Source organism: Thunnus thynnus, chromosome 4 (assembly GCF_963924715.1).
Source record: "Thunnus thynnus chromosome 4, fThuThy2.1, whole genome shotgun sequence".
In the NCBI taxonomy this organism is placed as follows: domain Eukaryota; kingdom Metazoa; phylum Chordata; class Actinopteri; order Scombriformes; family Scombridae; genus Thunnus; species Thunnus thynnus.
In genome coordinates, this window is record NC_089520.1 from 22,993,599 (window position 1) to 23,019,252 (window position 25,654).

At 38.1% G+C, this 25,654-nt stretch overlaps 4 protein-coding genes across 4 annotated transcripts; 2 read left to right on the top strand and 2 right to left on the bottom strand.

Annotated features, from left to right (window-relative positions):
- The first annotated feature begins 99 nt into the window (after positions 1–99).
- LOC137181747 (protein S100-B-like) lies at positions 100–2,719 on the top strand. The gene is made up of 3 exons (XM_067587697.1): positions 100–1,615; positions 1,792–1,935; positions 2,567–2,719. Exons 1-3 carry the CDS (start codon positions 1,610–1,612, stop codon positions 2,717–2,719), a joined length of 303 nt encoding a protein of 100 aa, XP_067443798.1. The 5' UTR covers positions 100–1,609.
- A 59-nt stretch (positions 2,720–2,778) lies between these two features.
- Positions 2,779–9,122, bottom strand: LOC137181748 (bile acid-CoA:amino acid N-acyltransferase-like). The gene is made up of 12 exons (XM_067587698.1): positions 8,927–9,122; positions 8,677–8,804; positions 6,827–7,036; positions 6,283–6,382; positions 5,738–5,928; positions 5,469–5,644; positions 4,868–4,984; positions 4,604–4,689; positions 4,196–4,289; positions 3,962–4,042; positions 3,633–3,768; positions 2,779–3,477 (listed from the first exon to the last, which is right to left on the bottom strand). Exons 1-12 carry the CDS (start codon positions 9,022–9,024, stop codon positions 3,377–3,379), a joined length of 1,518 nt encoding a protein of 505 aa, XP_067443799.1. The 5' UTR covers positions 9,025–9,122; the 3' UTR covers positions 2,779–3,376.
- Positions 9,123–11,686: 2,564 nt separating this feature from the next.
- Positions 11,687–19,044, top strand: sys1 (SYS1 golgi trafficking protein). The gene is made up of 4 exons (XM_067587700.1): positions 11,687–11,821; positions 15,965–16,200; positions 16,303–16,370; positions 16,710–19,044. The coding sequence occupies exons 2-4, from the start codon at positions 16,039–16,041 to the stop codon at positions 16,948–16,950; spliced, it is 471 nt and encodes a 156-aa protein (XP_067443801.1). The 5' UTR covers positions 11,687–11,821; positions 15,965–16,038; the 3' UTR covers positions 16,951–19,044.
- A 446-nt stretch (positions 19,045–19,490) lies between these two features.
- LOC137181749 (neuritin-like) lies at positions 19,491–24,523 on the bottom strand. Its single transcript, XM_067587699.1, has 3 exons — positions 24,163–24,523; positions 23,143–23,299; positions 19,491–22,393 (listed from the first exon to the last, which is right to left on the bottom strand). Exons 1-3 carry the CDS (start codon positions 24,251–24,253, stop codon positions 22,159–22,161), a joined length of 483 nt encoding a protein of 160 aa, XP_067443800.1. The 5' UTR covers positions 24,254–24,523; the 3' UTR covers positions 19,491–22,158.
- Positions 24,524–25,654: the final 1,131 nt, after the last annotated feature.

Here is a 25,654-nt window from a genome sequence, read left to right on the forward strand (position 1 = left end):
ATAAAAAGTAATCAAGTAAGTCACGCCCCTACCCCCTGCCAACATACCCATTAACAGATTGTTAAGGATGACACAAACCTCTTTTTAGAAACTGGTTTTATTTCATACTTTGAACCTTGCAATTCAAAAGTGCTGCAGTTAATGTATTTCTGTCTATATGAAAACTGGCAATATGGCAAACAGGATGCCATTTACATGTGAGGGGTTGCTATGACTCTCCTCTGTGTGTAATTTAGAGTCTCTGCAGTTATAAGGAACAAGAATGGTGGTGGCTTATTGTTAGACTTTCCCAAATCATATTGCCTACAAATGCAATAACTAAGGGAATCATTTAAGTCCCAGTAATTATGTTTCTAAATAACAAGAGAGAAGAAAAGGGAAACAGTCTCCTCTCTGTCTGCCTCTGTAGAGAACACTGTTATATAGATGTACGGTGTGTACATGTATGTACAAAGTATATATGGGCAGACATTTAAGGCTGGCATTCTGTTCATGTTTAAGAGTGCATCCAGCTTTGGTTGTTTCTATAATCACATTTTACTGTGATGGTCTTTTGAGTTCCTGGAGCTACAGCTCAGTGACAGCTATCCTTAGTCTCTGTTTCTGTAAGACCGTAAACTCACTGTTAAGTGCTAATTGCATTATTAGAGGAATATTACAGAAGCTATATGATTTCTTGGGATGGAAAAACAGGGAAACCTGAAAGCTTTTACAGCCAAAATCAGGAGGAAAGCAAAGGTCCAACTGCTACAATCAGGAGTGAAACAAATCATATTTGTAACTTCAGTTTGTGTGTGCATGTGTATCTTAAGTGTCACACATGTGTGAGTGCTTTGCTGAGTTTAACAGTTTTCTGCTTCAAATCTCTACTCAGATATTCATAAAGGCATTTCTTTTTTTCTCTCTATGTGTAATGCTAACGTCGATATGAGTGCACAATTGTTTTTTCACAACAGCTACAAATCTTATCCACACATTCAAAAACTAATTTCTCATTTTTATCCCACAGATTTACAAAGGATGATATGCAAACAAAGAAAGCCAAAAACCAAAGATCTGAACATAATTTCACAAGCTCAAGATGTTATTTGAGTGCATAAAAGCACTGTTAATGAAAAACCATCAGAAGCATACGATGCAGTCTGTAGGCATTGTGCAGTTTTTATTTGTCTGTTGAGTATGCAAGATATTATCTAGAAATAATTAGGAAACCACTGAAGTTTACAGGACTCAAAGCACTGTGTGTGGACCCCACTTAAGGGGTGGCCGCAAAACAAAACAACCACGACTGCACACACACACATGCACACCCACACACACACACATGTGCACAGACACATGCAGACACACACGCACTCACTAAGTGAAATGGAGAAACTTGATCATAGTCAAATGATGCATTTTAGTGAGTGAATAGTTTTCACTCTGTAGCTCTGACCACTGATACCCATTAGTTGTGCATTACACAGTACATTGCAGATAAGAAGCCTTCATGAGGGTGATCAATACAGTTTAGTGTCCACAGTAAACTGGGCGAGGCAGTCAACACACTGCTGGGTGAGCCATCAGTTGCACTTAGGATCCTTACAAGACAGAGGAGTTTCTTCAGATGGAGGTAAGACAGGCTAAATGTTTTATACATTTATGATCTATTCATAGATGATAATAATATTAACATAAGTTACAAATGCTTGCATATATTACAGTGTATTTTATGTCTAAAAAAAAAAAAGAAGTATCTCTATCACATCTTCATGAGGGAGTAAAACACATTTCAATTGTTTGTTGCAGGCCTCAAAGAAGAATATGTCAGACCTGGAGAGCAGCATGGTCACCATCATCCAAGTGTTTCACAAATACTCGGGTCATAAATGCAAGCTGAAGAAAGCAGAGCTTAAAGCACTCATCGACAACGAGATGAGTCATTTCATACTGGTAAGTTATGGACCTGAAAGTGTACAAATTGGCATGTTTCTGGCAGCACTTTACAGTATAATTCCTCATAAAAACAACCTTTTACCAAGCATGTGTCATTTTCATGTCTGCTTAGAGACAGCCGTGTGCCACAGTTAATATGTGTGTTGTTGTAAATTAGATCCTTGGATATGTTGACAAAAACTGCACTAATGCTTTGATACTGTTGGTTGTTGGTCCAACACTAACCTAGAGTGAAATATCATGACAGTACTGGATGCTTCATGACAAGATACATCGAAATCTAATGACCAGCCAAAGATACTTTTGGCTTAATACTGAAATAGTGCACTAATGTGACATTTTAGCACACACGTTCAACTGTTAAATTACAGCTTGCTTGTGTTTAGCAATTATTCTGTGCTGACCAGCGGAGTCTGAGATATCACAAAATGGCAAAAGATAAACTAACAACATTCTTCTGTCACCACCTTCAGTATCCAATCATTTTGTTTCCTGGTATTTAATGAGATTTGCAACATTATGGTGTTGCAAGTATGGCCACAGACTTTTGTTAAAAGTTAGTAAGTTGTGTTAAATTATAGTTAGTCACTGGCAATGTTTCATGTCTTATTTACTCTTGAATGAACAGAAAATCCAAGAGAACGAAACCCTGGATGAGCTCTTTGCAGACCTCGACCAGAACGGAGACCTGGAGATTGACTTCCAAGAGTTCATTACCCTCATCGCCATGGTCACCTCAGCATGCCATGAACTCTTCATCCCAAACTACCAAAAGAAATAGTTAGCATATGTGCCTTATTATTATTACCCATTAAATTACTACCCATTAAAAATCCGAGGAACACAGAAACAGTGTGTATTTTATTTTTGGTGGGACTGACTACTGGCTATCTGAGAAGATTTTGACCCACATCAGCTAAATTGATTGTGCCACATATAAAATGTATACATGACAGAAACACATAAAGAATCATTCATTCACTATAACATTTGCATACTGCAAAGCTGCAGCACCAGCTGCTTCAGACCTGTATTTCTGGACCTGCGTTTCCTGTCTGATGCCAGCGAGAAAAGTAACAGCAACAGCATGGTGTAGACATGTGACGTTCCCAGTCAAAAGACAAAGATAATAATCACTTTTTTTTGTTGCATGTAAACTACTTGTTGAGTGTCACAACTGCAGGTGCCAGTAGCAACTATATGTAAAATGTATGGGACTAACAAACTGCTGAGCTGACTTTTCCCTCCTGTATGTGGTATATGTTAATGGACCTGTTCTGACAGCGGCTGAACGTCTCCCCCTTGTGGAGGAGCAGCTTGTTAAATGTGAGTGAGTGAACTTGTGAGTTTTTGAAGTGGTTACAAGCCAGTTGCAGGTGGTGCTTGCATCTAAAAACCAAAACATGCACGTCCTGCAGTCCTCAAATAAAACAAGACCTCATCCCCTCAGATTAGTTTCCATACAATCCAGGATTTTCTTCCAGGCATCTTCCTGGGCAGCAGCGTGGGGTGCGAGGTGACCTCCCCACAGAGTGATGACTGCAGGAGAAACAAAACAGGCGGCATTTTAGTTATTTTTACTTCACACAACAGTAGATACTTAATATTACAATCAAGGGTCTCACAGTTAAAATGTAATAAATATATAGTGGGATCTTGGCAGGCTCAAAATGTAATTCTGGGATAAAGCTCACGTTTTTTTGGTTTAACGCTCCACAGCGATGATCTTGAGTTTGGGGAGTAAGGCGGTTCGATCAGGTGACCAGCACCGGGATATGACAGACGGGTAAACAGGTGGGATTTACCTGCAGCTCTCAGAGTCTCCTCGATCTGATGACCAGAAAAATTGTGATTAAACAACTGTAACTGTACAACAATTCCTAAAACAACTGCGTACAAGAGCAATGAAGTGTATTTAACAGCTAAAAGTGTGTGTTCTTGTCTAACTAGTATTACACAATAAATGCTCTCTTACATCAATGATGTGTTATGTTGGAAATAAAAGGAAAATAAGACAATCTACCATGTTTGCGTTCTCAATGCTTGAAGCACTCAGGTCATCTTCACCCACTATGTACATTAATGGACAAGCAACATTCTCGATCTGCAAAAACACAGGAGATCATTCTGAAGCAGACATTTCATTGATATAAAATATCTATATGCACATTATTTTGACCTTTATGTAATGCATGTGTGTGTATGTGTGTGTGTGAGTGTGTGTCTCAGTGGTGGTTTGTTGAGTCTTTCACATCACCTTCACTTTGGTCTCAGGTAAAAGGTTTGTAGGCAGGGAGATATCTCTAAAACTGACATGGCCTTGGTCATCATATGTCCAATATTTATCGTCACTAAAAAGATAATTTAACAGAAAAAAACACAAATCATATAATTTTTTTCAGTCTCTGGTGAAAGATCAGTCCTAAAATTGTTGAAAATAACCTCAATGATACTAATTTCCTGCTGGACACACAACTAAACAGTGTTACTAAGATAGCAAATTTACAAAATCCAGGCTATATTCCAGAAAAGTTTATTTTTACACAATCTCAACCAATTTAGAATAACAATCAGTTAACAGTTAGCGTCTAAGATTAAAATTAGTACTTGAGTCTGAAGTAACACACATCATAATAGATAAATTCAATCTTAAATTACAATTTACCTTTCAAATTGTTCAAACCTGCCATCTGAGTCTGAGAGCCTGATGGTACTTCCAATTGGTCCGTTGATACAAATCACACAGGAAGGCTGGAGAGGAGAATATAAATTGTGAACTTCAAAACTTAATAAAATGTACAGTTAATTTTCTATTTCCAGACATTCAGTTATGTTGTTTTCATACGTACATATTCTAAATGGAAATATGTGGGCTATGTGTTGATCAGACTGTAAAATTTAGAAACAGACATTGAACTCTCTGACGTACTTTGACACCGTACTCAGTGGCAATTCGAAGAGTCAAGTAGACTCCGAAGGAGAGACCAATGATCCCAATTCTGTTGGCACAGACCTGATGATGATCTTGAAGTAGTTGGAAAGCTGACTGTCCAAACAGAACAAACAAGATATTTTAAGGGAATGAGAAAACAATTAAGGGAAATATGAGCTTTTATTAAAGGGGCACTCCGCCAATTTTACACACAAAGTTCAGTTTACACATCATGAGGATTACTGCTCAGCTTGTGAAAACCAGATTGGGCTTGAAGCTTTACATTTTTAATGAAAAGATTTACAAACTGAAGTTTTTGGAGTTAGAGAGAAGTGGGCATTTAGGGAGAGAGAGTATAATGAAAGGAAGCTATTGAGGGAAATGTATGAGCCAGTGTTTTTGGAGCTTGAGCCTTACTAGCGACTAGAATCAGGATATCTCAGCCTCTGTTGCTTCAACTTTGACTGTTCTTTCTAAAAATCTGTGTCTAACAAGTCCACCAACATTATGGAAGTGCAATAGTAAATCGCTGGTGTACCCCTCTCAGCGAGTGTTGCAGAAAACAATGAACAGAGCATAAAATAACATAAAGCCTTACCTTGAAATATGCATCACCAACATTGATGCTATTCTGTGGGGCAGGTAAGTCTTTGTGCCCAAAGTAGGCGAGGGAAAGGCTAGCATAACCCCTGGATGCAAACAGGGCGGAGCGGTACTCTACTAGTCCTCCACCCATTCCCCACAGGTCCAGCATGGCTGGAAATGGGCCTGGACCTGCCGGGAATAAGTGCAAGAGGTCAGAGAGGACACTACTTTTTCAAGCAAATCTTAAAATTTGTGAGTGAATGCATAAAATCGTGCGCTCACCGGGTGGTAAGAATAAGGTTCCTACAACTCCATTTTGGCGAACATCTATTCTCTTTACGCCTGGTGCCACATACCAGCGCTCAGTAGTCACAGCAGCCAGCTCAGCGCTCTGTCGCTCACTGGGTGACACGTGGCCCTCCAGTAAGGACATGTGCACCACGTATGGAGTCTCTACATTTTTTTTCCTCAGCCTGTGTGAAAAAAGCACAATTATGTCAAGAAACTCTCATCAACCATTAACTATTTCTAGCAACAATAACAAGCATTTGAGTTTGGCAGCGTGCTTCCACTCCGGTATTGTTCAAGACCAAATCTGTGTGAGCAAATCCTGGGATTCACAACAATTAAATGAACATGATCTCTTATAGATTTGACAAACATGCAGTATTTAAATGAACCTAAATTCTATTACAGGTGGTGGCTGGAGGGATAGAGGGAAAGAGTGATTGTAGTAGCAAGGTTTCAGTGCTAAACACTCATAAATCTGAGAGTTAGTTTCAAAATAATCTTGTTCAGCTCTCAGTGAGCCTTTTTTCTTCACCTGCCTCAAACCTTCTCGTCCCCCCAGAGCCGGCTGTAGTGCCCAGAAGAGTCCCATTGGCTCACAGCCCAAATACGAACCCCCGACTGATTGATCTCTGGCCACTATTGGAGAGAAAAGGACACAGAGGGAGAAGAGACTAAATCAACATCCTACATAAAAGTCCAACTGGTTAATATAATTTGATTTCTAAAAGGTGCCTGCACAATGAACTGATTACTTACTTTCATCAGTCATTATTTAAAACTACAATTAAGTCACAATTGCAAACACTTTGTTCATCTTCTGCTCTTTTCAAATAATTTAGTATTCAATAACTATATGTTATTCAATAATTAAATAAAATCCTGTTTTAATACTTGTTTTCTGTTATTCTGTTTTCCAATATTTATTGGAACCAGCATTTTAACTGTATATAATTTGACAATAGTGTCTTTTTTCAGTAATTGTAACATGTTAATATATTACATTTTTGGTCTTTAAATGATCACAAAAGCATTATAATCCATCAGTGAATATACTGTAGTACAAAACTCAGTGTGACTCACAGTTGATAGTACCATCTGCATTTGTATTATAGTGGGCAAATGACTCCCACAGGTCCCCATCTTCACTGTGCATTTGTGCACAGACTGTAACTGGACAGTGTGGTGTCAGGAAACGTCCTTTAACGCTGATGTGTTCATCTATGAGGGCACGAGCAGGTGTGGCTGTCAATACGGGGGCTTGTCTATAGCTGCTCCTCCATCGAACTGCACCTACAGGAAGAATGAAAATATACTTATAATGTTTAGCTCTATGAAGATTCACAGAGGACACAATGTTGTAAAAGCTCTTATGTCAAGGTGTCAGATTTTGTATCAAAAGTAGGATAAAATCCAACAGTATCAAGGTGCTTTGCTGCCACGGTGTTATTCTTGATATTCCTACCTAATGGTGCCAAAGCAAGAAATTTTATAGTGTCATAATTAGAGCTGCGATGATTACTTGATTAATCGATTAGTTTCCAACTATGAAATTAATTGCCATCTATTTTGATGATCAATTCATTGTTTGGAGTCATTTTTGAAGAAAAAATGTTCAAATTCATTTATTCCAGCTTCTTAAATGTGAATATTTTCTGGTTTCTTTAGTCTTCTATGACACTAAACTGAATATATCTGGTTGTGGACTGTTGTGGATGAAACAAGACATTTGAGGACATGACCTTGGGCTATGGGAACAGTGATTTTTCACCATTTTCTGACATTTTATGGACCAAACAACTAATTGATTAATTGAGAAAGTAATCAACAGAATAATTGATAATGAAAATAAATGTTAGATGCAGCGCTAATCATAATAAGTGCCATATTTATAAGGAAATCCTTTTAAAAGAATCAAAGGTCAGAGCCGCTGTTTCTTGGACTTTGACCTAACTGTACAGTAAAACCTTACTAACTAATAGCGTAGATTAACAGAAGACTTAGTGATGCCAAATACATTAGCTCTTTTGTGGATACGGCAATCTACAATGAAAATTACAAATGTGGTAATACCTACAACATATTTCCTGTCCCCTCTCCAGCCTTTGCTTTATAGCAAGTTTAATTATTGTCACTGAAAAGCTGAAACATGTTCCTGGGGTTTTCTGACCATATTCTAAAATATATGGTTATCTGTCCTGGATGGTCATATTTAAACAGCCTGTCATATCAACGAAGATAAAACATCTAGCATAAGATGCATCTATATCCTCTGAACAGAATAAAAATGAAAATCTCACTTCTGTATTATATGATCCATATTAAATGTAGTGCAATTCTTTTTGCTGCAATGATGACACAAAATGGAAAAAATTCAAGTGGGGGTTCACTTGATCTGAAGTTTCCATGTATGAGGAAGGGCTGACATAGTGAGAGTATTGGGGACAACAGACCATCGTCACAGGACTCAACACCTTTCATTTATTAGGTTCAGGGCATAAAACAATATGTGACAGCAGTTCAAACACCTTTTTTACAACATGGCAGTCCCAATTCCTATTGTATGTAATGATTTGATGAAGCTAAACTTCAAAATGCTCCAAATTGTGTACAATTTCACTGAATAGAACATGTGTCTTAGTTTGACAATCCTCAACAGGTGTTATAAAGCATTTTGTAACATTTCAGTCATTAATCATTTGTTTCAGTGAGCAGCTGAGAGTCTGAGGATCTGGGAGTTCTACCAGAAGCAGCATGTCAGACAGTCAGGGGAAACTCCATGAACAAATAATACAACCTTCATGCATGAACAGTAGTTGTAGAGATGCAGAATCATGTGAGCAGATTTACTCAGGGTCAAAGTCAATTTCACTGCAACACAGACCCGGCTCTTCAAATAACCCATTTAAAAACACACAAAACAATATTCTTACCTGCTGCATGATGCAAACATGTCAGCCTCCTGTGTAGAGTGATGCACGGGATCATCTTCATGTCTATGAGCTGCCGTAGTGTTACCATACTCAGGGTTGCCCTCACCATTATGTTGTCACTGTCGGCCCTAGAGATTGAAATAACTAAAGATCAAATACCAACATGCATAAAACAATGCAGTGCTATGTCTATCTAGTGAAATAAGGTAGTTCTGCCCACAGAGGTGCAGAGTTGAATATTAAACCTTACAGCTGATCCCAGGGTGAAATGTACACTCTGCTGCCAGGATTTGCCTGACTGAGAACTTCTCTTCTGTTAGAAATTAACCTCGGACCTTTGTCCTGCATAACTCCGCAGCCTATAGTTACATAAGAAAACACGTGCTGCCTGGCAACCAGTCAAGTCCTGAAAAATGGAGATTTTTCCAGTTTGCTTGCAGGTTTGAGCCTGTTTTTTTATGCCAGTTTAATAAAAAAATTTTTACGACTTATGACTACTAGATTCATAACTCAAACTATAAACATTACATTCTGCTTTGACTCGCCCTTCAGCAATTTGTATCTGAATTTGAATGTAAATGGCTTGTTATGAATGAATGTAGTTTTATTATTTAGTTCAGCTACAACTACACACAGTTGATGCCTTTTACACAACTTTTACTGTATGATGGTTCAGATCCTTTACTTAAAAACCCTCCAAACATGTTTTAAGACATAAAAATACTTGGGTTTGGATAATTATTTATATCTGATTTGGTTTTTCCACCAAAATGTTCTGTTTGAATTTTAAAAAAAAAATACATCTACTCCTTCTCCAACATTGACAAATCCAGAGTCTAGAAATATGTAAATAGTATTAATTTCAAAAGTTTAACTGCTGAAAACAAGATGTCTCCTACTTCACTGTAAAGTTAATTCTCACTGTTTGTGCACTGTAGGCTTCAAGTTTCCACATCACATTTGTGTAAGTTGAATACTGGACCACGATTGGTTCCAAACTAGCTGTGATTTCATAAACCATGCTGGTAGGTAAAGTGGTAAAGTGAGATTTAAGGTAAGCACGGAGGTATAGATGAATGTGTAAACATGCACAGATCTGCTGAACTCTCCACCAAAAGCAAAACATGACAAAACATGTTGAGAACAACACTGACGACTGGCCCGACGCTTTCGACAGTATTAGCATTTATTGGCCACAATGTCTAAAGAATTTAATAAATTCTTTGGGAAATCGCTGGAGCAGACAGCAGACTAACCCTAACCCCTAAATTTACAGTGAATCTTTTTCGGGCTACATTCATGAAATACCTTAACTGAGCATTTATAGCCCACCTAACTGTTAAAGAAAGCTCGTGCTGAAAACAAAAACTTCAGGCTGGATCCAAACCTAGCCTAAATCTTTTTAAATTCTAGGATGGCGAAGTAATGACCCGCCCTACTCTGCCTCTGATTGGCTAGTACTCGTTACCTTCGTTGGTTGGGTTGGTTAGAATCATAGACTGTATTAGGGTAAGAATATGAGGATAAGCCAATCAGAGGCAGAGTATGGCGAGTCGTGACCTCGCCATCCTAGGAAAAACAAAATCGCTTATGTACCGTGACGTGTTCACCGTCATCTCTTCAAGTCTGAGAGGCTCTGGACTGCGAGGGGACAAAGATGCGGTCTGAGACGGGACTGAAGACCCACAGTGTTTCCATTGAGATAAATTGAAATCCCAGATCCTGTCACTCATTTCAACGTGTTTTTCTGTACGGTTCTAAAGATTTTGATATATACACGTCTGCTGCTTTAAACAGTTCGGTGAGATTTCCCCTTTCGCCTACATGAACAGCTAAACACCGCTAATATACTCACATTAAATCATCAACTGAGGACCTTGACATCGTAGACAGACAAAAACAACCTTTGCCCGTCTACTTTAGCGGATTATAATAAACAGTTCCGAGTTATTAAGCCTATAGGCCAGTTATTCTGTGTGTAGCCTACATTATAACTCACTACATCAATTAATTTTTACAACAAAAGTGAAAAAAGCAAACGTCATCAAAAGTAAATATTTTACCTGGCCTATTATTATTATCATTATTATTATTATTATTATTATTATTATTATTATTATTATTATTATTATTATTATCATCATCATCATCATCATCATCATCATCATTATTATTATTATGTGAATGTGTGTGTGTGTGTGTGTGTGTGTGTGTGTGTGTGTGTGTATTTCTATATTTTTAAACTTTGCTTTAACCCTTTACCAGGCACCCCATTTTTGTGCACAAGTCTGGTAATAACGTACCCAAAATAAAAATGTTACCGATGATTACAGTCATAACCCTGGTCTCATTTTAAATCTTTAAATTTTACAACAAAAAAGTTAGAATGAGTATAAGTGACCCTGAAAATAATGCCACCAATGCTAAAGTGTTCCATGCATGGGGGGGCAGTGTTGCTTAACAGGTTTAAACGATTTTATCACGTCGATCAATTGCTTTTATGCTGATATTAAGCACCTTTAACTGCCATTGTGTATGAAAAGTGCTACACAAATAAAACTGACTTGACTTAGACACATCTCACTCACACATACCATACACGTTCACATATAGCATAATACTATCTTCAATAGTACAAAGACAACATGAGTATGTGTGAGAAAGAATGAGTATGTCATTATCATTTGTATTTTCTTCTTCAGTATGTTTGATTCTCATTTCATGAATTACTTTGATTAAATCTTATTTTGAAAAGGCGATTTATTGCAACCGCCGGAAACGGGGAAAGACCTTCAAAATAAATGTCCCTCTTGCGTAGTAAGAAAAAAACAGCATATTTAGTTCAGAATTAGAATAAAATCAAATGCAACGTGGACTCCGAGAATATAGACTTTATTCAATAGCGTGTTAGACATTTTCTCCATCAGTTGTGCTGCAGAGAACTAATTCAGCAGCATTTCTCAGGTATTTAACACTGAAAATAATTCTTTAGCTGGTAAGTTTTACTTCTGGGTTCACCACAATGACTTCCGTGTTTTCAACCAAGGTTTGGCCAGTCCATCACAAGGCCCGGTTTAGCGGAGTTGTAAACACAGTAAGCAACCGACGGGATTATCGTTGAAACGGCTCATTCTTTATGGTTCAGGTCTGTATCTGTGTTTCTGAGTTTCTGAAACTGCTGCTCGTAAAGAAACCCGCCATGTTTTAGCTAACATGATGCAACTAGTCGCTAACCCTCCGTGTTGATGTGCCGTTAGTCGGTAGAAGAGACCTCATAGTTACTGCCAGTCGGTTAGTTAGGTTAAATGTCTGAGCTGCCTTGGCTTTTATTAGTATTTTGACTGAATGTCACAGCGGGCTTTGTGTAATTTAGCCAACCACGAAACAGCGTTAACACCGTGTAGCCGCTTAACGTTAATAGTTGAGTGTGTGTTGGTGGGCAGTTAACTAGCTGCGGTTATTAGCCTGCTCCTGACGTTAAATATGAAGTAATCCTATGTAACACAGTCAGAGATAGTTACATCAGGGTAAGACTCACTCCACATTTAGGACACTTTCCTTCCCTATGACGTTGTGTCATCCACTGGTACTGAACTGGCTCAATATTTATCTAACATTACAGCACTCCCAGCCCAGTTTGTGCCTCCCATGTAACTGTTACCACCATGAATTCAGCCTAAAAGATCACTAACCGATTATGTTTAAACAATATTGAAATTGTGAAAATATTGTAGGGATGACTATTGGTGCTTTCACAAAATATTTACACAATGAGAGGTTTGATTAATAATCATCAGCAATGTGGATATAATGACTAAGTCGGTAACAGACGGTCTGCAGATGACACTTTCTATGATCAACTCACAGAAGTCTTGAAAGAGTGCAATCTCAACAAAGAATTATTACTTATGGGTGAATTTAATATGAACTGGGAGGATAAAACTAAGAGGAAAAAACTAAAAATGATCACAGAGAAATTCCAACTAGAACAACTAGTAAAAGGCCTAACTAGGATTGCAAAATGCTCCAGTACACAAATTGATCTGATATTTACCAACAAACCAGAAAGAATATCTAAAAGTTATAATTTAATCACTGGCTTATCAGATCATACCCTAACCCTATGTGCAAGAAAACTGACTAAAAGTAGATTTAAGACTACAGCAACTAAGACAATGATCTTTCAATGCATACCCAGAGCTAAGCAAGAAGAATTTACCAATGAAATTAACAGCTTGATGGATGGGATGATGTACTGTCCTCTGATGATCTGGACTATGGCTGTGATACTTTTACTCACAGAATCAACTCTGTGAGGGAAAGATTTAATGTGAGGATACAGATAAAATCTAAAAATAAAAACAATTTACTGTGGTTTAATGAAAATTTGTGGAAACTAATGAAATCTAGAGATGCTGCACTAAGGAAGGCAATTAAAACTAGAAGAGACACTGACTTGCTGATTTATAAAGGTTTAAGGAACAAAGTTATCCAAGAGCTAAGAGAAGCTAAATCTCATTTTTATCTCAATATTTTGAATGAGGCAAAAGGCAACTGTAAATTGATCTGGAAAAACATTGATAATCTCACAAGGAGGGACCCAAAATTTTTAGGAGATTTTAAACTCAAAGTCCAGGGAAAGTTAATTGAAGATCATCTTACTTGTTGTTTCTGTCTTCAATAATTTTTTCCTAGAGTCTGTAAATGAGTTAGGAAAAAAAATTACGAAAAGGAAACTGGGTATTGTTCCTATGGATGCTACACGCCAGGTTTTCGAGCTGGTAGAAACGAATGAGTTACAAGTAAACAAAATCATCAGCTGTAAGAGATGCTTTCCAATTTGAAACCTTGTTTGTAAAATCACACAAAAATATTTTAACTCCCCCTATTGCTCATTTAATTAACTTGTCTTTTAAACACAGCTCCTTTCCTGATGACTGGAAATGTGCCATTTTCACACCTATTTTTAAATCTGGAGTCTGCATTGAAGCCAGTAACTACAGACCAATAAGTATACTGCCAGTACTCTCCAAGGTTGCTGAGAAAGTTGTCATTAAACAACTGACAACATTTCTTAATATAAGCAATTTTGGTCTACATTGTATGCAATTTGGCTTTATTCCACTGAAACAGCTACCTTGCACTTAATAGAGCAAATTAAATCAAGACTTTACAAAGGAGGAGTAGTTGGTGCTGTGTTTTTAGATCTGCTTAAAGCATTCGACACAGTCAATCATGATCTTTTAATATCGAAACTCTCTAAATTTAACTTCTCATCTAGAGCACTGGCATGGATGTCTTCATATTTATTTAATAGGAGACAATGTGTTAAAGTTGGTGACACACTGTCCAGTGCCATGAAGTGCACAATGGGGGTTCCACAAGGGTCAGTGTTAGGTCCCCTATTATTTAGCCTATATATTAACGATCTCCCTCAACAGTGTCATGTTGCAGAGCTACACCATTGTGTACACACATGCAAAAACAGCTGAGTTAGCTGCTGCAATTGCATTGGAGATGATCACACATTGGCCTGATCAATCATGTCTGAGTCTAAATGTAAACAAGACAAAGGGTATGTTTTTCTCTAAGACTATGGTACAACCTCCTAACACCGATATCATCAAGGGTGAAAAAATTGACATAGTTACTGATTTTAAATATCTTGGTGTGACACTGGATCCAAATTTGAACTTAAAGAAACATGTTAAAAAAAACGGTTAAAACCATAAAGTACAACTTAGCAAATTTCAGACATATTAGAAACTGTCTCTCTTTGGACACAGCCAAGGTATTTATACATGCTATGATTCTTTCGCATATGTCTTATTGCATCACATGTTGGGGGCAGGCTGGAGAAACAGCCATAAGACCTCTTGAGTCCATATGTAAACAAACTCTAAAAACTCTCCAAAACTCCATCACTGTAGGGTACTGGAGAAATACAATTTACTGAGCTTTGAGGATTTTAGATAATTCTCAAATTTGTGCCTAGTTTATAAAATTTTAAATGATTTGGCCCCTCCTCCACTATGTGACTTTGTGTCCACTCGCTCAGTAAGTTCTATTAGATCCTCCAGAATATCCTCTATACAAGATTGTACCATTTCGTCGCACTGCATTTGGGCAGTCAGCTTTCTCTGTGAAAGCCACAACTCAGTGGAACGCCCTACCTGATGATATGAAGAACTGTAGTTCAATCAATACATTCAAGGCCAAATTAAAAAATCCACTAAAGACCAATCAGCTGTGTAACCATTGAGTCTAAACTCCATCTATGGTCTTGATTTAAATTTGACAAGTTCTAATTGACATTGTGGGTGTATGTGATGTGCTGTGTGTAGTTTTGTATTTTGTATTTTGTATGGTGTGTTCTGTGTGTGTGTTTTTTTTTTTTTTGTTTTGTTTTTTTGCTTTGTACTGTTTGTTGTTGTGCTGTTGTATGTTTTTTGTTGGGGACTACAGATGCAAACTAGCTTCAAGCTAACTCTGGTGCAGTGCATCTTCAATGTTTCAAACTGCACCCTGTCCCAGTCAATAAATAAATAAATCAATCAAACAAGGCAAATAATAGAACAGCGAGAACGGTCTATCACGATAGTACAATAACCAAAATCTAAGACGATATCTAGTCTCATATCATGATATCAATATAATATTGATATACTGCCCAGCCCTATTCTGAAGGTATTTCCACAATCCCCAAATACTCTTCTAGCCATCTGGATGAAAAAATATTTCACCTGCTGAATCATGAGAAAGATTTTTAGTTAAAAATCTTCTTGATCTTGTGGCTGACTGATTTTTTTTTTCTTTTTTTAATCCAGATGGTTAGTCTGAGAACATTGCAAAGCTCTACCCTTGATTTCAATGTATTGATTACATTCCTGGCCTGTTGATAATGACTAGTAATTGACTCCGGGGTAGGGGGTAAAAAAGGACTGTCTGCACTGCTAAACTAATCACATGCCTTCCACTCATCAAATGCTTCAAGAACAAAATACCTTCATAATTTTAAGTGTCAAGCAATCATTACGAGCTAACAGAGGTTAGCGCCCCTTTTGAAGTATCCTTGCTCCATCTGTGAAGATGAGAAAATGACTGTTGATAAGTTACTTTACAGCAATGCAGTAGGCTTAATAGTTTCAAAAAAACTGCTGTAATCTGACGTTTTTTGTCCTATTTCTGTGTAATAAATCTGGTGCATGAAGGTTTTAAACCCAAGAAATAAAACGTGATAATGCTTTTTATTAAGCTTAACTGTCTTTTGTCTGTATTTTTGTTTCAGATTTTTTGAGCTCACACTCTGAATGGGCCAGCTGGTAACATCCTTTGGGCCTCTACGTGTAATATCAGTCCACGATGACCGGTAACTTCCGTAGCTACATTTGGGACCCAGTCCTCATTGTGAGTCAGATTGTGCTGATGCAGTGCATCTACTACAGCTTCCTGGGCCTGTGGTTGGCAGGAGTGGACAGTCTGGTGCAAACTAGTCGGTCACTGGACCAGATCTTTAGCTATGAAGTAAGTTATGGGATCCATTTTGTCTGTGTAACCTGTTTTTTTTTTTGTGCCAAATTTGTGTGCTCCTGAAATGGTATTCAAATCTTTGCTGTGCTTTGGCAGGCTCTTGGTTTTGCAACAATACAGGGCAGGCTCTCAATGATGGCGTTCATATTGAATTCACTTACCTGGTAAGAGACATCTTCAGTCTTTTCTCTGCACATCAAAGAGATGCTGTTTGTTTAAGTATCTTATGAGACAACCCTTATTAAAGGGTGTTAAGTATTTATTCACTCCTGCACAAGTGAAGGATTTCCACCAGTAGAACTAAACACTGTTGTAAAAGTTCTTAATTTAGATTAAGTAAAAAATATTGTAGTCATTTATTTTAATTTCTATAGATCTGGTGTGTAGCAAGACCTGAACTTTAACAACTCTGAAGGTGGATCTTTGTATCTACAGGAATCTTATCTGAAAGCAGAGGACAGCGTTGTTGATAACATAGTTTTTATGTCTCGTTGTTCCTGCAGCGCACTTGGTCTGTGGTTCTTCGTCCGTCGAGGGAAACAGTGCCTGGACTTCACAGTCACTGTGCACTTCTTCCACATGATTGGCTGCTGGATCTATAATGCTCATCTTCCAGGTGCCCTGTCCTGGTGGCTCGTCAATGTGGCCTGCATGGCATTGATGGCTGTAATTGGAGAATACCTGTGCATGCGGACTGAGCTCAGGGCTATTCCAGTCAATAGTGGACCCAAATCTAACCTTTGAATTTTTGTTGACGCCACGCTGAAAATTGGTGGACGCTTAACCCTCGAGGAACTTGCTCAGAGAAGGTTTTTCGCTGCTGGCAAAAGAAATGGAACATGAACCGCCATCAGCATATATATATATATATATATATATATATATATATACATATATATATATATATATATATTGGATTGAACGTCAAGTGATTCACCAGATGAACTGACCTATTTATTCATAACTGTCCATTAAATGTTGGACAGTATTAACTGTGTAGCATATTAAGATACAGATTTTAAGGCTTATCAATAGAGACGTCAGTTTACACCCTTCTCTCAACCGGATGACTATAGCTTTTTGTTAGTAATTCTTATTTTGTGAGTGTTAATATTCAGTACATTAGCATGAACATCCTATTGCCTCATCTAAAGACATTTTAAGATTGATGATATTTGTTCTCTTTTTACACCCATAGGAAATCTTCAGAGCAAATATGGGAGAGCAAATGTCAACAACAGACAGTGTTGCTCTCTCTTTGCATTGGTATAATTACAAGGTGGCCACGTTGGCAAACAAACATCATGGTTGCTATGTTATGTAAAGGATACTTTGGTTTTAAAATTAAAATCTTCCACTTACACCTCACTGCAATTTAGAGATGCCAATGTGCAGATTTACCGAGTGAAGCTTTTAATCATTTTTCTCATAGCTGCATCTAAAAGTGAAATGTTGAATTATGAGCTCAGTTTTCCAACAGGTATATTATAGTTTTCTGATATCATACATAATCAAACAGACGTAAGTCAAAGTAAAATCAGGCTTATTTTTACATTTCTTGATAATGTTTGTATATTCAGTCTAATAAGAGCTCGTTAAACGCCTTCCCTGTCAAGCTTGTACAGCATTTTGCACCAGTAGGGCTGTTTGTTTCCATCTCTTTGTGTCATGATGTATTATGCAGACAAGGTGGCCACTTAGGGGACCGTTTGTCAGACACCAGCTGTGTTCTGACAGCAGGCTGTGTCTGTGTTCCCGAAAAAACTATCACCAACGTGCAACGCAAATGCTTTCTGGAACAATTTTAGCCTCCCTATTTCGTGATGGCTTTTAAAATCTTGTCTAAAATAACAACTTCTTATTATTATTACAGTTGCTCATCTTCATATTCTGTGCAGTGACTGTCAGATGAAACCTTTGCAGCTTTGATAGTAGATATGTGATGTGTTTCGAAATTCAGTTTCTAAAATGTACATCATTCTGCTGCAGGGGATTTAAAGGAATAGTTTGACACATTAAGGGATAAACTTATTCGCTGTCCTGACGGGAGTTAGAAGAGAAGCTCGACTTTATGTCTGTCTATTAAATATAGCTGGTTAGCTTAGCTTAGCAGGTAAAACCAAGTAGGTAGCACCTCTAAAGCTCACTAATTACCATGTTATATCTTATTTGTTTTTTTGTGTGAACAAAGTGTAAAAACAGTAAGTTGTGTTTGTCTCCTGCTGACGCTGAAGACTCTTGGAGGTCACTGCGCTCCACCAAAATAAACAGGATATAACATGTTATTCAGTGATCTCTAGAGGTGCTGGTAGGTGGATTTTGTTGTCTTTGAACAGAGCCAAGCTAGCTTTTTCTCTCTCTGTTTCCAGTCTTTATGCTAAGCTAAGCTAACTGACTGCTTTAGTTTCATATTTACTGTACAGACTTGACAGTGGTATCAACTTTCCTATCTAACCCTCAGTAAGGAAGTAAACAAGCGTTGAACTATTCCTTGTTCCTATGTTCAAACTCATGACTACTCTTTCTGAGGCAGGGTAAGCTAATATTTGAGTATTTCTAGCAATGGCTGCTCTGCAAGTTTTCACATGCAATGTCACCTTTATATTCCTTAACATAACTTTGTTTTTTTTATAATGGATTTAAATACAAATGGAGAGATGGACCTATTCATGTGATTAAATTCTCGGACCTGTTTCCAGTGCTGAAACATCACAGATGGGGTGTATGGTTTTTTTTTCCACTTTTTTTTTTTCTTTTTTAAATGTAGATGTTGAAGGACTTATTGTACAATTTAAGGACTGTCATGCAAATGCTGTTTAATAAAACACCACCAGTGCATATTGATTGAAATAAATCTTTGTCAGGAAACTGTAGGTGAAAAAATAATTGGCCATTATGCTTCAGATGTTAAAGATAGGTCTTCTAATGAGTGCCACAGCACAAGCGTGTCTTTGGTTCTCTGAAGGTTTTCCACCCTGGGCCTTGATCCCTCATTTTCTCCCATTATGCCTCTGCTGGAAGTGTCCAGGTGGAAAGAAGCAGATGGGAGAGCACTAACGAGTTGGAAAAACACTAGTTGCGATCCTCATTACCAAGACTTTTCTTGAGGGAAGACTAAAAACAGAAACTCGGTTGTAAATGAGTCGTACAGCAGTGGACTCGCTGCTTTCTCTGAACCATTTCTGGGTCATTGATTAAACGCTCCACTGTTCCACCACTTCTGCTTTCACTTTCTAGATCTGTGCTTTCTATTAGTTTGCTAAAGGTGATGAACACAAGAGCTGTACGTTTTAAACATGGTGCTTTATTATTACAAACACAATACTTTGCCATATATTGCTTTATACAGTCTTGTAAATAGTGTGCTTTTCTATCAGTAAACTGAAAAAAACCACATGGATACTGAACTTGTTTTTACATTCAGAAGTTCTTTCCATGTTGAAACTGTCGTTAGGGTTCATTTCTTATGGTATAATGCTCATGATAACACAATCATTTTCATGCTTTCTTCAACAGCATATGAAGGGATAAGAGTCCTCTCTAAAGTGATCATACATATTGCTCATGCTTTGAGGACGTTTTGTATTCTCACCACCAGACACACAATGGATGACGTTATGCTACCACATGAGAAACATAAAATAATTAGAAACAACTACAACAAACATGCTGATGGAGGTAAGGCGGGTGAGGGCGGGAAGGTAATGAATCTGCATAAGAAAGGATGCTGATACACCGGGAGAAATAGCCGATAACTTCATGCACAGATCAATACCACTGTACACTTTGTGTAAGGTAAAATCAACAGACTGGCCATTTTTCTCTGAAGCACTGTCACAAAAATTATCATGCATCTGTGATAAAAGAGATGATGGAAAATATTCACGACCACAGTCAGGAGTCGCTGACGTTTTGATGATGCCTGTCAGGATTGTCAGTGTTAAAGGAGATATGCAAATGTTGACACTTTTGGGGAAACAAAATATACAAAAAATCTGATTGACTCTTGCTTTTTAATTCTTAATTTGTTCTGAATTTTATTTGACTGTCGCAGTAACTGACAAAGTCTTGAGGGAAATTTAACCTAATTACTTAAAATACTATTACAATTAGTGATATCTCACATGGTTTATTGGCTAAATATGTCAAATGAGTTGGGATGATACCATGATAACTGTAGCACTCATGAACTGATGTACATGAATATACACTCATTTTTCTCTCTGCTCAATGTGATTTTTGTGTAAAATCAAGTCTGTTTCTCCAAATTAAACCAACTAAATACATGTAATAGTACTATAAGCGTCATAATTATGCAATGCATTAATAGATAGATCTTTAACTGAAGTATTATTGATGCAAAAGCAGTTGTATTTTCAAAAAAAATGCTGTTTCATTACACAGCAGCTATTACTTTTTCTATTGCATATTATTGGACTTAGTTTAAGACTAATTGTTGGAGTTGAACTAATAAATGCTCGTGCCTGTTAACTGCAGGTGATGTAACAGACATTTGTGAAAAAATAATGAACAGTCACACTTGAGATTTTCTTTTACACAAACATCAACAGGTCAGAGGTTTAAGAGTAAGAGTTAACCAAAGCATGGGGCGAGGCTCTGAGAGAGCGAGAGAGGAGCTGGAAAAGTGAACGTGTGATGGCATGTCGGATGTCTCTTTTTGGTGTCTTTGTAGCAGCCGTGCAACATCAGCCCCACAGGGCTGAAGTGTTGAGGGGGAAGAGGGGTCAAAAGCTTTATACAAGTGGCTTGATTGTCACTTACACAAACATTTACTACACTTTGAAACAATGGGCCTTTTCACCTTTTTGTACATGTGAACATTGGTTAGGTTCTACCTTTGGTGCAGTTAATTCTCTCAGATTAATTTCTGGTTTGAACTTTATGTTTGTCCTTTGAACACATTAAAATAAGTGACTCCTAATAACTCATATTAAACAAAATTGTTTCCAATGACTCAGATTTGCTAAGATATTGCTGTTAAGTGCATCTTTAAAAGGTTTCTTGTAACATGTTAGCTAATTACATCATTATGGCTTGGCTGTACTGATATAAACTAGAGATTTAAATTTGTTTGGTGCTAAAATACACTGTAGCTCTTAATTAAAGGAATAGTTTGACATTTTGAGAGACGCACTTATTCGCTTTCTTTGCCAAGAGTTAGATGTCGACACCGCTCTCATGTCTGTATGCTTAATATGGAGGAGAGTGGTGTCAATCTTCTTGTCTAACTCCCAAAATGTTGAACTATTTCTTTAACTATTGTGATAAAACCATACAATACATAGTACAGGGAGTGGACACAATACCAGGAACACCTTACTGTCTTAAATATAAAACTAGTACAACACCTCCACAAATACTGCTTTAAAAATCACCTCAGGGTTGAATCCACAAAAACAGACCATGATAATCTTCACAAATGTAGTATTTATTGCAGGACGGATGTCTTGGATTGTATCAGGTTTTACAGGTTTCATGATATTGTGTCCACCCCTTATATATTTATATATTGGGCAACTTGGGCAACAAGAGCCACAGGTGTCTGTCTGACTGTAGATTGTGCTGATCAGACTCTGCTCAGATTGTATCTGAAATCCCTAAAATACATGTGAGTACATGATTGTTTGCTTTAGCCTGCCTGGCCTGATAAATTGGCATGAATATAATTTTCTCAACAACTGTGCCAGCTTTTAGACATAAGGGAAGATCAAGCTGAAATATTTGAGGGGATTTCAAATATTATTCATCACAGCAAATATTGATTGACTTGCCACAGACATCCGTGGCTCTGTGTCAAAATAATCCTTATTAAAATATTTGTCCCTCTTAAATCCGTGGCTTTAGGTTTCAGCTATGCTCAGGAGGGAATTTGAGGCCCTCCTCACCCTTCCCATCTCCTCACCGCCGCCCCCACTCCCCTTCAGTCCCCACCTATACTGAGGACCAACAGGGCCCAGTCGTGATCAGCATGCCTATCAGTGGCAGGGTAAGTGCAGCGAGAGGTGAACCTATGCTGGGAGAGGAGCTGGGGCTGCACAGGTCGAACAGACTTCCCTGGAAGCGCATCTTCCTGGAGTCCTGCCTCAGCGTCTCCCAGATGGAGCTGACTTCCTCCTGACAGTCGGACAGCGCTGTGAGGGCACATGTGTGGAAAGCTTCCCAGTGGCTGTGGCAAACAAAGGATCATCAGATCAACACATGCGTCTGCCATTTTCCCTCAGAATTTCATCCCCTGCTACAGCATGCAGACGTGTGCACATACTGGCTGTTGCGGATTAATTTGCTTGCCAATAATCTATCACTCAGATGGCTACGGTGGCTTCAACTAAGTCAAACTGAGCTTTAATTACCATGGCAACTGAATCAGAGAGTGAAACAATATCACAGATGATATTGCAAGTGGGCAATTTTCAACAGAAGGCTTATGTGTAAATCTTTGTCTTCAATACACTGTGTTGGGGTTGTAGAGTACGTGCAGTAACAATGACAAAAAAACGTCCCCGGAATTTCATTACTGCTGCAGCAAAGTCATAAATTATTTAGTACAATGGCTCAGTGTCTCAGCACCATTCATTTCTGTATTCTCCCTCTGAGATTGTGGCAGCAGCTCTTTTCCTCTCCAGTATTTTGTCATGATGCATATGTCATACTTTACATGTCTGTATTATTCTACTCAATCATGCATGATTTCATACAAATACAATATGACCTTATGCACAGTGTCTGTGGATCAATGGAGGTTTGAAGTTTCTCTTTGCCCTCTGTGGTCGAAAGTGAACTAATCTGCAGTCTTTTTCTGATTTCCAATAAAATCAAGCTCATAAAAAAATATGTTGGTATTAACGCATATGTCCAGCGCTCACAACAAATGGCTGCCGCATGCATACTTTCTCTTACTGATAAAGGTATTATCACCTGCACACAGCTGCAACTCCCCTCTCGCTGGTCACGTTCTCCTGATAGTTGTCCATGCTTTCTCCCAGCTCCAGGACACAATCAGAAAAGTCCTTATAAATGTTCTCACACTTCACATCTGCATCTGAGTCTCCTGACACAGTGAAGGACAGGAATACTGAACAAAAAAAAAAGAAAAAGACACAGGTGAGGTGCTTAATTTTACCAAGCTTTACCAGTGTGTGATGTTTGGCCTGAAACTGTTTCTTTCAAATGAACAAGTTTGAAAGATAAAGCAGTAGCAACATCCCTGATAAAAACAAAGTTATCAGATTCCTTTGTGGTTTTTCAGTTTTAAAAAAGGTGCATCAGTCCTGTTTAGGACTACAGGCCATTTAGGTAGATTCAGTCTGATTCCTCTTCCTCTATATCTCCACACTCTGAGCTTTAAACACTGCTTATGCTCATGCAACTTCTGCACAATAATCCCATTCAGTGTCTGATTTGGTCTGTCATTTCCTAAACTTGTATAATCAGCAATGCAATGTAGAGATTTTGCAGTCCTGCTATCTGAACTTCACTTAATACAGATGTCAGTGGGTGGAAAGCTGTGAAGCAGATGTTACCACTAGTGCTCCTGACCACTGCAGCCCTCACAGATATATCTTTCTACACAGGCTCTGTTTAGCTGTTTACAATTAAAATGGTAAAACTTGGTCTGTAAGAGAACTCAAATAAGAAAAGGATCTAATTTTTTATTTTTAAATATTGCATGTCAAGCTTGCACTCCATCCCCTTACTGTAACACCCAGTATCTCTCGTCGATGGGTGTACTCCAAGCTGTGGCCACAGTACAGGTCTCTTATCCATGCAACATCACTAATAACCATGATGAAACAGTGATGGAGATATATAAAGATGACAACAATTATAGCTGTAACATCTCTGATGCAGGTAGATAACACCATACAAGGCTGACAAAACCATCCCGAGTGGTCTGCAGCCTTAAAGGAAACCACGGAGGAGCGTGAGATGTCTTACCCAAGGCAAACGCAAGAATCCCTCCGATCTTCGTCGACATGAAAAATCCCATATCATCCCATTTCAAGCCAAGCGGAGCGCACGGGATCATGCAACCGAGGTAGATCGGGAATAAAGGCGGTGCGCTGACTCACGCGGGGCTGATTAGCTGCCCATTATTAATGTGTGTCGGTGTGTATCAGCGATTAAGCGGCGAAACACACACACATACACACACACACACTTGGTGGGTGTGTATGTACAGTCTTTTCTTTGCTCCGGCCGACTGCTGACGTTACCTGCCTCCCGGCGCGCGCTGAGCTCATCTTCCCCTCTCAGCACCGGACAGCTCTCACCTCCCCGAGGAGGAGGAACCACCACGCAACCCTGCTGCAACCTTCATACAACACAAGGAGCACTCTCAGGATGTCTTTTTTATCTCTCATGTCATCTCAGTAGGATCTCTACTTAATCCTACTATTCACGTGGTTGATGCAGTGCTGCACAAAGCAAAGGTTAGAAAACTTTTAACAATCACAAACTGACTTATTGATTGGTTAAACTTTTTTTCTAATAGTTTCCCATAAAAAGCTATAATTTGGCACTAATCATAAGGGAGAAAGAGACTTATTTATGACTGTTGTGTGAAGTTAAAAAGTCATATGAGCATAAGGAGGATTGTTGGAAAAGTTGCATGGGGGAAATAGGCAATAGATAAATGATTAAATGTGTTCCAATAAATAAATAACTAAAAAGGAGGAGCTGAAAAATAAAATGAAGAACTACTGAAAGATACAGTAGGGTCTAAGTGACCCTAACCAAAAGTCTAAGTGGTCTTAGACTTTTGGATCCCACTGTAAAGAGAAGAGTAAAAATAATTTTTAATTTATCTACTGACTGGAGGTAAATTGGAAAAGTGTTGCGCTCTATATTTCTCTTTACACTCCATTTTTATTATCTGACTAACTGCATTATTTATTGATGTTTTCACGTATATATATATATATACTGTATTTGACTCATGTGATAAGCTTTTACTGGCTTTTATCAGCTTTGGGGCTCCATACAAATGCAGTTGTCGATTTACAGGGGAATTTTCTTTTAATAACTGCTCCATTTAAACCCACATTTATTCATCATTTATGTTGCATCGTATGCTTGCCTTTAGATGAATTGCACATTTTTGCATGCAGACCTGCTGTGCACTGACTGAGAGGCTCTAGGTTACACTAGCTCAGCATTTATTTGGAATAAATTAATTGAGGTGTACCAATTGCAGACGGTCTCTTTTACTTAGTTGTATTTCTGTCAATAGGTGTCAAATACTTCCCAAATTTTCTTTTGAAATTATTAGGGATTTACAGACCTGTAGAATTAAGTGTTAACAAAAGTTTTGAAAAATCTGTGGCTAAAGACATAATTTCCTCAAGTGGCATCATCCATCGTTGTCATGTTATTGAAAATGTGTACAGTAAATTACAACATCACTGCATGAAGAACAAACTGTTGAGAC